This window comes from Musca vetustissima, unplaced genomic scaffold (genome assembly GCF_032173495.1).
Source record: "Musca vetustissima isolate MV318-11 ecotype Yass unplaced genomic scaffold, APGP_CSIRO_Mvet_v1 utg6539, whole genome shotgun sequence".
In the NCBI taxonomy this organism is placed as follows: domain Eukaryota; kingdom Metazoa; phylum Arthropoda; class Insecta; order Diptera; family Muscidae; genus Musca; species Musca vetustissima.
Genome location: NW_026880603.1, coordinates 66,364 through 78,840, shown reverse-complemented (window position 1 = coordinate 78,840; position 12,477 = coordinate 66,364). Strand labels below are relative to the sequence as shown.

Here is a 12,477-nt window from a genome sequence, read left to right as displayed (position 1 = left end):
TCTCTTTGTAAACTTTTTACACGAAAAATTTGTCCGAATAAAAAGGGTAAACAGGAATGCCAACCTCTGATTTTGAAGTATTGCCATCTAATTTTGGTACATTTACTAGATTTGCGTTCCCGAACTTTCCAAATTATTTTTTAGTCTTAGAGCAATTTTGAAATAATTCCCTTTTACTAGCTTTACTATTAAAAAAGTGCTGGAACAGAACTTTTGGGCCATAAAGGTTAAACTTTATTGCCCAATGTACATGTGTACAGTACTCATGTGTGTATACAGTCCCAATTATTTAAATCGCTTCGTATTCGAAATGTACGAATACTACCATCAGAATTATTTTTGATTCTTGTAAAACAGAATATAGAAAATTATTTAAAATGATTTTTGTGTCGATTTGCATTTGGTTTTTATGATATTGAGCTTTTATTTTTCAGAAAGAATGTACTGTATCTCCCGAATGCAAGGATGTAGCGATGTCAAATTTTGTCCATATCCTATCTAAGCTAGTTGCATTAAATCTGTGAACAGAAATTTGTTCTATGATTACGGAAAAAAATTCGGGGTTCAAAGGGTTAAGGGGACCCCCCCCCATTCTCGGGGTCAAAAATTTTGTTGATATAATTCGATTCTACACTAATTCAAGAATGTCCCTACAAAATTTCAAATGAAAATCTCAAGAACTCTTGAAGATATAGCCGATTTATTGTGTCAGCATCAAGTGGCGGCAGAAGGGCTTCTCAAACTTTAAACGCGTTTTTCTCTAAACATTTTTTTGCGAATGGCGGGCACGATAACTCAAAAACTAATAACCCAATCACTTCAAATTTTTACACGTTTCTCTGTGAGTGTACAGCTATCGTATGAACTAGGATAAAGCCAACCGGTGAAGATCTTCATTATTTTTTAACTTGGGTTATGGTAAAAAATCGGCGATTTTCCAAAAATATTTTTTCAAAGGTTCACCATTTTTTTAATTTTAGAGCGAAGTCAATAATCCTAGTTCATACGAGAGCCAGACATGTACTCTTTCTAACACCGTTGGAATTTTCGAATTCCGATGTTCCAGTGAGGAGTTATCATGCCCGCCATCAAAAATAAGGACTTTTCTTTAATTACAAAAAACAACAACAAAACAATAACAAAAAATTTTTGTAAATTATTTTTCTTCTATTTTAAATCTTCAAGTATATATGTGTAAAGATACAAACCTTAACAAGCATTGGTTTTGTTTTACCAGCCCATTGAAAATCTTGAAAAAATAAAATCGAGAATGGGGGGGTTCCCTTAATATAAGTGTAATACATTGTACCGGATTTAGTTAACCCAGTGGGTTTCAATTGTCAATTCCATTACCTATTTGTCAAAAAAATTCTCATAATGTGAGTTAACCCTACAAAAAGTTGTAATGTAAATGCCGTTTTATATTCTACTACTCAAACAATTTCGATTAATATGAGATTCTTGTAGGTTCTACAACATAACTATTAACCCTACAACACCTGATATTTTATGAATAATTTAACCTGTGTTTAATAATAATGAGATTTTAATCTGGCAATACCGTCACAGGGTGACTTGTCAATAATAAAAATTGCACAAATCAGTACGTTCATGGCACAATGAATAGGTAGTCCATTGAGCGCAGCTGATGTCCTGATTAACTGTCAAAGTGGGTAATTTCTACTTGAATTCGATGTGCAGTGTCGCCAACCATTTGAAATAATATAAGGAAAAATTTGACAGATAATCGAGACAAAAACAAATGTTTTTGTTTTGATACATCAACTTATTATTGCATTATGAGTACGTTGGTCGATTTCTCTTACTATTCTATCTTCTACTCTTTGTTTAGACTCCGGAGAATATGTGGGAATGGTTCTGCAATATTTCATAATAATTAAAATTAAATATTTATAGAAAATATCAGAAAAGAACACATCTATCTATCAATTAAAGCATTACTTCACGAATGCATTAGATATTACGAGGGCAGTTCGGAAAGTTCTTCGCGATATAAACAGAAAACGTTAAGTGTTTTGGAAACTTCCATATCTGTAATGAACACGTGTAAAATTTTGTTTCGATCTGGCGACTCCTTCATATGGAAACAGACGCATCCGCAATATAAAATTAGAAATGCGTGCTTTCTTTGTAAAAAAATTGCGGATGCGTCTGTTTTCAAACCTTTTTCTATATGAATTCGAATTTCGATCTGGCGACTCCTTCATATGGTAACAGACGCATCCGCAATAAAAAATTAGAAATGCGTGCTTTCTTTGTAAAAAAAATTGCGGATGCGTCTTTTTTCAAACCTTTTTCTATATGAATGAGTTGCATGATCGAAACAAAATTTAACATGTGTTCATAACAGAGATGGAAGTTTCCAAAACACTTAACTTTTTCTTTTTGTGCTAGGCAAAGAACTTTCCGAACTGCCTTCGTAAGTGAATTTCATAGTCTACACGCACTATAAATTTATAGGGCCACTAATAGTACGTTTAAAGATAGCATATTAAGGATCGGCTGTTTTCAGTCAAGTCTACTAAAATAAATCATATGATGCATAGAAAAAAAATCGTCCGTTTATTCGTTCATTAGAACTCTTTTTAGCGGTCAACCTACTTTTTGAAGATTTATTTGTCATATATGCAATGAAATTGACAAATTTAAATCCACTGGGTTAACGACATCCAATATTATGTAAATGAACTATTAAACGGCATATACATTAGAACTTTTACTGGGTTAACCTACTTTATGAGGATTTATTTGACATATATGCAAAGGAATTGACAAATGAAACCCATAAAAATGCAGCGCTTTATTATAAAATATTTTTTATTAATACTTTTTATATTTATTTATTTATATTTGTTTCTGTTTTGTATTTTTACTATATTAATTACAAAATTTACATACTTATATAGATATAACATTTAAAACTAATAACATTTCTAAAATTTTTTTAAAATTAAATTAACTTATTTTATAATAATAAAAAACAATAGAGGAAATACACAGCTCTTAAGAAAAATGAAACAATACAAATAAAGACTCAAATGCATGTTTATCGAAGAAAAAATAGTATACACTCGTAAAAAATACGAATAACAACACAGGTATTTTGTCATTTTATTTTAAGTTTAAAGTCGTATTTTAAGAAATATTTTATCTTGTTTGTGTGTGTTTGGCAATATTTTTTTTTTATAATTTTGTATTGACAATTTCTTCTTTCGAAGATGTTGTATCTAATTCATTCCATTTTTGGATTTTACCCGAACCAAAGACCCAGTAAATTAGGGCGGGAATGATGTAAACAGCGGCACCGATTAAGAAGATATAATGCCATTGTTCGATTGTGTTCTGAAAATTGGGAACATAAAGAAATTTAATCAGTTTTATGTTAGGTTTAAAAAGGATAATTCTTAATAGTAATAAATTATTTTACACACTAAGGTTATGTATAGAAATAACACGTTTTATTAAAAAGCGTAATTTGAAATGTGATTTATTTTGATTAGCTGTTTACATTCATATTTATCGTACTGTGTATGAAGATATGAAATATATCTACCATGGCACAACAAATAGATAGTCCATTTAGCGCAGCTGATGACTCCATTAACTGTCAAAGTGTGTAATTTATACTTGAATTCGATGTGCAATGTTGCCAACCATGTGAAATATTATAAGGAAGAGTTTGACAGATGGACGAGACAAAAACAAAGGTTTTTCTTTTTCTATATCACCTTGCTATTGCATCATGATATCTACATATAGTTAGGGTCATATGGTACGTAGGGCTACATAGTTAGGGTCATATGGTACGTAGGGCTACATAGGTCATATTTTAACAATTTACAATAACGTCAATCGTAATAAACCTCATCATTTGATTATACGTCTTATACTTACATTTTCTTCTGTGAAAGCTGCCACAATCAACGGTGAGAAAATACCAGGTGTGGTACCAACACAATTAATAATACCGTACAAGGTACCAGCATAGTTGGGCGCCAAATCTTGGCTGTTCTGCAAATTGGAAGCAGTAGCAGCACCATTGAAGCCCAATGAAATTGTCATAATGGCCACGCAAACATAGGGATCCTTGCCGAAGAAGGCCAAGATAACCAACAATATACCAGGAATGACGTGAGCTAAGGAGATAAACATAATTTGAATTAGTAAAAAATTAAGATGAAAAAAAATTTCGATGGACTTACAAGGTAAGCAGAAAACTTTACGCATTTTAGTAACGGACAGCCAATTTTTACGTCTAATCAAATCGGCAATTGAACCAAAACCAAAGGCACAAAGCAAACGGGCCAAGTGAGGAAGGGATGACAAGAAACCAGCTGATGACAGATTGAAACCCAATACTTCACTTAAGAATTTCGGTGTGGCCGTAATCAAGAAGAAGAGACCCCACATGCTGCCGTAATGCAACAACAAGAGTGACCAGAAGGGCAGCGACACAATCAGGGCTTTGTAGGGTGGGAAGCGCTGTAAAATAATAACATAAATTAATAGTTTCAAACGATCGAAAATAAATAAATTAATTAATAAATTAATGTTTATATTTATAATGTTTTTTAATAGAAAATTAAGTTATCAAACATATTTTCAACAGAAAAACGATAAAAAATTATTTATCGTTCATTATTTCTATAGATAATATGGATCGACAAAAGTTTCGGCGAAGAATGTTGTTATCTGTTGACTTTTCTATAAAAATTATTGTTATCGACAACGGTTTCTAAAAAAATTATTGTTATCGACAACTGTTTCAATAGAAATTGTTGTTATCGACAACTGTTTCTATAGAAATTGTTGTTATCGACAACTGTTTCTATAGAAATTGTTGTTATCGACAACTGTTTCTATAGAAATTGTTGTTATCGACAACTGTTTCTATAGAAAAAGTTGTTATCGACAACTGTTTCTATAGAAAAAGTTGTTATCGACAACTGTTTCTATAGAAAAAGTTGTTATCGACAACTGTTTCTATAGAAAAAGTTGTTATCGACAACTGTTTCCATAGAAAAAGTTGTTATCGACAACTGTTTCTATAGAAAAAGTTGTTATCGACAACTGTTTCTATTGAAAACAAATGTTACCGACAATGTTTCTACCGAAAACAAATGTTATCGACAATGTTTCTACCGAAAAAGTTGTTTTTGTTATCGGTAGAAATTTTTATAAAAAACTTTGTTATCGACAATAGTTATCGAATTTATTAAATAATGATCATATTTTTATCGGTAGGGAATATATTTTTATCCACAATATTTTCAATATAAAATTTGTAATCGATAATTTTTGCGCAAAAATTGATTATATCGATAATATTTATTATGAAAACATTCTTATATATATAAACAAATATTGTGGCCTACATATTCTGTAGAAAACAAAGTAATCGAAACTATTTTTAAAGATTTGTAGTCTATACAAAATATAGTTATCGATAACATTGGATATTTTTATGATTTTATTTGTTTTAGAACTTACCTTCTTGTTGGATACCGTGTTGCCCAAACTCTTTTCAATATATTCCCTCTCCTTAATACTGATGGTTGAATGCTGGGCAGGACTGTCATCGACAACGATAAACCAAGCAATGACCACAATCAGGACAAATATACCCACCATATAGAAGGCCCAATCCCAACCCATATTTTCAATAATGACACCACTTATCGGCCAGGTTATCACAGTACCAAAGGTGCCACCCATTAGAGAGGCCACGAATTTACCTTTCTCATCGGGTGGGGCCCATTTGGAGACTAGATTATGGCAACATGGATATACGACACCCTGAAAATGAAAATAAAACATTAAATTAATATCTCAAGTTAATTTTAAAATATGATCACACATACCGTTAGAAAACCAATACCAAAACGTATGGCCCACACAGCCCACATATTCCAGGCTGCGGCGAGGGGTGTCAATGCCGTTAATATACCAGCCAAAAGACAAGCTATACCCGCCACAATTTTACCACCGAAATTTTCCGCCAACATACCGGCTGGCAGGGATGTTATCATATAACCATAGAAGAAGGCACCCAACAACATGGCCTGATCACTTTGACTCCAATCATAGCGGGGACCATACTGGGGAAGATAAGAAATAAAACATTTATAAATATTTGCTAGTAAAAATTTATTAAATATTTGTTTGTGAATAGCTAAACAATAACCGGAAATAAAAGAATAAAACATAAACTATAAATAAATATTATTATTTGTTAAGTAAATATTAGGTTATGTTTACAAACAAAATAACAGGGTATTTATGATATTTAGTTAAACAAATTTTAATTTATCTACAAGTAGTCGGAATATTTTCGCGTAAATTTGGAAAAAGGGGATAAATGTGGGTATTTTTTTTTTTTTTTTTTTTGAAGTGGCCCCTGCAATTATAATTCTTCGGTCAATAAACTAACTCTTCATGTTTCTCATCTTGCTCGAGTCAATATTTACTCATGATTTTTTTTGGGATTTCTACAGAATTTTGTTGCTCTGACCCAAACTCACAATTTTTGTAAGAAAATAATACAGCTGTTGCAGTCTAACCCAAATCCATAAATTTTATTTCACTTAATAAATAATATTTATTATCTCTAGTTATAAAATAACATACACACCAAACTGCTACCATAAATAAATAAATATTGAAATCTAGTTATCGCTAATTAATTTATAATCGAAATATGAATGTTGGTAGTTCGATTAAAATATATGGAATAATAATGTTTTTTCTTTTTAAATTTTGATAAGAAAATCAAATTTATGAAGAAATGATAGATATAATATGATCAGATGTGGCTGCACCCTGCACAAAAACTGGTAAAATTTTTCAATTTTTAATATATTTCAGAACCAGAGAGAGTTTTTTATTTATTGAAATCTTTCTTCTTTCAAAAATTCTAAAGTGCTTTACTAATTCATAAAGAAAAAAAGTTATTGACATTTGTTATACTTACATCTGGCAACTCTTCTGTGGAATTGGCATCTGTGTTTTTAACCATAGCAATGATATTTATCGATAAATTGACACGCATCATATAACTCATGAGACATGCCATAAATAACATAACGGCTATGTTGAAGCGCTTTGGAATTATTACTGCAAATAAAAGATAGAGAGAGAGGGAGAGAAAGAGAAGATTAAATGAGATGAACTACAAAATATCGAAATTATTTTTATCGATGTTATTTATAATAAATAACATAAATATTCTAAAAAAACATTTCTTAAGAAATAATGTTGTCGATAGCATTTTTATTAAAAATCAAAAAAAAAAAAAAAATACAGAAAATATTTTTATCGGCACTAAATTCTACTGAAAACATTATCGAAAGCTTTTCATATAGAAAATCGAATTATCGTTAAACATTTTTACAGAAAATCGATATTTTAGTAAGAAATTGTATATCAAAAGAACGTTATCGGTATGATTTTCTATAAATACTATTGTTATCGACAGCATTTTTTAAATATTGTTACGAATATAACTTTAGATTTAAGTTAATTTAGATGAATTCCGTTAATTTAAGAATTTGAATTGTAACGTAAATTTCTACTACGCAGTTTATTTGAATAACTTCACAACAACAACCACTGTATAGATTTTTCTACATCCTTCCATTTCCTCTTTCATTTTCTATTTTGTTATTGTCGTACAATTCTTGTTAAACGTCATTCCTCTTTCTTTGTTATTCCCTCGCCTGTATATGTGTTGTTGTTATTGTAAGTTTGTTTACTCAAGTTTGTTGTTGTTATTGTTCACTCAGTAAGTTTGTTGTTATTGTTACTCAATGTGTTTGTTGCATTGGTAGATTGTTCGTGATCTAGGTGTTACCAGATCGTCTAGAAACTTCTGTAGCGACAGGCAGGGCTCATATAAATAGAGGGAATGGAAAGGCAGTGAGTCAGTGGTGAATCAGATCGCGAATTGAAACCGTCGTGTAAAGTAAAGTGCAAAGTAAAGTTGTGTGAATAAAATCATTGTAATAATCGTAATCTGAAAGAACCTGCGTTTTATTTGGTACGAATAGTATCGGGAAATAAAACAACGTCTACACGGGATTAGTAAAATCCAAGAACGTAACAATATATATTTTTATCGACAGAAAACATATTTATCGAAAGCATTTGCTACTAAAAATTAAGCTATATACGTATAGTGATCGACTATTGGTCTGTTCCCGTACTGCTAGAATCTACTACTTTTTACTACGATAACGAATTTTCCTTTATGATATCGCAAAAAATTGTAAAATCTAATAGATTCTTGCAGGACGGGAACAGACCATATATTTTATTTAGAAAATATTGATATTGGCAAAGTTTTCTAGTGAAAACTATTGACTATGTATTTCATGGGAAACATTGTTATCGACAGTATTTCCTGTAATTATCGATAACATTAAATAAATAAATAGAAATAAAAGAAAATAATTGTTATCGATAAGAAATGTTCTTCATAAACTACAGTCGATAACAATATTTTTTATAGAAAATTTCGAAATGGACAACATTTTCAATAGAAAATTTCGAAATGGACAACATTTTCTATAGAAAATATTGTTATTGACAAAATTTTATGAAGAAAATATAGTTATTGATAATATTTTATGAAGAAAATATAGTTATCGACAGTATGTTTAATACGAAATACTGTGATACACAGTATTTTCCATAGAACATAATGTTAGCGATAGTACTTTATGTAGAAGATATTGTTATCGACGACATTTTCTATACAAAGTATTTTTATCGGCAGTATTATTAGCTGCAACATTTCCTATAGAAAATATTGTTGTCGACAGTATACAGAAAATATTGTTATCGACAGAATTCTCGCCAATATTATCCATAGAAAATATTGTTATCGACAAAATTTCCCATAGAAAATATAATTATAGATAACATTCATAAATGAAACTATAATTATCGTAGAAAGAAATTACTATAGAAAATTTTTTTATCGGCAACAATTTCCACAGATTATATAAAATTATCGGAAACATTTCATAAAGAAAATATAGCTATCGACAGAATTTTCCACAGAATATATTGTTATCGACAAAAATATCGAGAGTATTTTCCATCGAATGTATATTTTATACAGAATATTGTTATCGAATGTATATTTTATAGAAAATGTTGTTATCGAATGTATACTTTATAGAAAATATTGTTACCAACAATATTTTCCAAAGAAAATATTGTTATCGACAGTATTTTCTATAGAAAATACATTTATCGATAATATTTTATGAAGAAAATATAGTTATCGAAAAATTATTATACGCAGTATTTTCAATAGAACATATTGTTATCGATAGTATTTTCTGTTGAAGATATTGTTACCGATAGTATTTTTTATAGAAAAAATAGTTATCGACAATATTTAATATAAAAAATGTTATTATCGCCAACTTTCTTGTACAAAATATTGTTATCGACAGCTTTTAATATAGAAACAGATATTCACGACACTAATGCCCACTTAGAATGTTGTTATCGATAGCATTGCGACATTATTTGCATTTCGACATCATTTTCATTTGCTCTCTGAAATATTTTCGATAATTTTTGAGTATTATTCTCTAAAAAATTTACCTATGTAATGATTTTTTATATCGAATATTCTAAACAAAGGTATTTAAGCATAAGAATCATGTTGATAAATATATTGTTATTATTATTACAATTAAACCGCACATTTTATTTAAGTTGACAATATTTAATGAGGTTTACAATGACAAAATATAATTTTATTTTTCAAAACAATAGAATCACATGTTTAATAGGGAGTATTCTGATCTTGATATTGTACTTTTAAAAAAGTTTCCTCTCAATATATATAATTATTAGCATGCAGATTTGAATCGAATGAAAATAATATAGTAATTTTCGCTACAACTACAATATTTAATAAGCTTTGTCACACGCAATATAAAACAAATTTGTTTTTGTTTTTATTTATTTCTTTTTGTTAATTCTACTAATAAAAAATTCTACACTTTTTTGTTTAGTTTTTTTATTATTCTATTTGCAATAAAAATAACAATTTCATGCTTTTTGGAAAAATGCATTTTGTTTAAATTGTCGGACGGGTTTATTTGTGTTTTGCGTTAGACCATAACTAATTTTAAACAAAAACAAAAAATTGTAGTTGTTTTTTTATATTTAAATGACAATGTTGTTATTACCGCATTTTATTTATTTATGAAAGGTCTGGATTCTTTGTGAGGGTAGGCACACGAGTCATGTCAACACGTTTTGTGTTGTTTTTCCAATAAAAATGTTAATAAACTAATATTTGTGTTAAATAAATCATTGGGCAATTTGTTAGTAGTGAGTTTGTGTTTTTCTTTCTTTTTGTTATTTATGAGAAGATAATGGCTTATTTTACACCCGAATGACAGCTTAGAAACTAAGCATTTTTATGGTGAATTTAATGTGACGTAAATTTGAAGTAACTGGGTTAGTAGGAAGCTAATGGTGACGTTTTGGTTTGAATTGTAGTTTGTTGAGGTGTTTCAATATGCGTTTCCTCATTTTTAAAAGATTTCCTGCAATACATCCAGTCGATAACAATAATCTCTATAGCAAATCTATTCAATTTTTTTCGATAAAAATGTTTTTTTTCTAGAAAATAGTGTCGATTACAATATTTTGCCTAGAAATTAATGTCAATAACAATATTCTCTACTGAAAATACTGTCGATAACAATATTTTCTATAGAAAATGCTATCGATAACAATATTTTCTATAGAGAATGCTATCGATAACAATATTTTCTATAGAAAATACTATCGATAACAATATTTTCTATAGAAAATACTATCGATAACAATATTTTCTATAGAAAATACTATCGATAATAATGTTTTCTATCGAAAATACTACCGATAATATTATTTTCTATAAAAATACTATCGATAACTATATATACTATAGCAAATTCTATTTGTTGTAGATAACAATAGGTTTCTGTTGAAAATAGTGTCGATAACAGTATTTTCTTTAGAAAATACTGTCGATAACAACATTTTTAATATAAAAAACTGTCAATAACAATATTTTCTATAGAAAATGCCATCGATAACAATATTTTCTATAGAAAATACTGTCGATAACAATATTTTCTATAAAAAGTACTGTCGATAACTGGTTTGAGCAAATAATGTCAATATCAAAATTTTTTAGGGTAAATATTTTCGATAGCCATATTTTTTAGAGAAAATACTGTCGATAACAACATTTTCTATAGAAAATAGTGTCGTTAACAATATTTTCTATAGCAAATACTGTCGATAACAATATTTTCTATAGAGAATAGTGTCGATAACAATATTTTCTTTTGAAAATACTGTCGACAACAATATTTCATGTTGAAATTACTGTTGAGAAGAATATTTGCTATAGAAAACAACGCCGATAACAATATTTTCTATGGCAAATCTTGTCGATAAAAATATGATAAAAAATGATGTTAATATTTTCTCTATAAAATACTGTAGAAACAATATTTTCTATATAAAATACTGTCGATAATAATATTTTCTATAGAAAATGTTGTCGATAACAATATTTTCTCTATGAAAACATTTTCTATATAGAAAAAAATGTTTATCCACAAAATTTTTCACAACAAATATTGTTATAAAAACATTTTCTGTATACACTACTTGTTATCGACTTTATTTTTTATAAAAACTCTCGTTATCGATAACCTTATCTTTAACAAATATTTGTAATCGTTATATTATTTATAATAAATCTTGTTATTGGGAAGATCGATAACAAGATCTTCCTGGTAATTTGTATAAAAAATATTATTATAAATATCTGCTCATCAACAATCGCTAACACATTTTTTAAATATCCCGACTCCCAAATTTATCATTAGCATAAAATATTTAAATTTCAAATAGCGTAACAAAAAAAAATCTCCCTCGAAAATATTCCCAACCAACTATTTTGTAAAATTATAATCTCAACGTGTCACTAGTTTGGCATACATACAAAAATTTATCAAAGACGCTCTTTTTTACTGATGAAAAATAAATGTTGAATGTTCATGTTTAGAATATTTAAATATTTTTGTTTAAAAATTCAACACTTGAAAATTATTTTGACAAATATGTTTCGAAAATACTTACGCCATGATGGTAAATTTGTGTGCACCATTTTGTTATCTTAAAATATTTGTGTGTGTTTTTTAATGTTGCAAAAATTTTATTTAAAACTAAATACTGAGGTATATATGCGCAAGGGAAGAGCGATCGTTGCTTTGAGGTATTGAGGTTGGTTATTTTCAGATTTGTTTAGGCATAGTCACGTTGCTTATTGTTTATTCTCCTCTTTAGTGATCTTCACGGGAAAAAACTGTAATGAAAAGAAAAAAATGGATGTAAATTAGTAAAAATTATTATATTAATAAAAAATAAGTA

The 12,477-nt window shown here is 28.7% G+C and overlaps 1 protein-coding gene across 1 annotated transcript; it reads right to left on the bottom strand.

Annotated features, from left to right (window-relative positions):
- Positions 1-3,204: 3,204 nt before the first annotated feature.
- Positions 3,205-12,247, bottom strand: LOC133326302 (sialin). Its single transcript, XM_061534975.1, has 7 exons — positions 12,187-12,247; positions 6,992-7,134; positions 5,883-6,119; positions 5,512-5,817; positions 4,224-4,503; positions 3,916-4,157; positions 3,205-3,363 (listed from the first exon to the last, which is right to left on the bottom strand). The coding sequence occupies exons 1-7, from the start codon at positions 12,212-12,214 to the stop codon at positions 3,205-3,207; spliced, it is 1,395 nt and encodes a 464-aa protein (XP_061390959.1). The 5' UTR covers positions 12,215-12,247.
- Between the last annotated feature and the right edge of the window lie 230 nt (positions 12,248-12,477).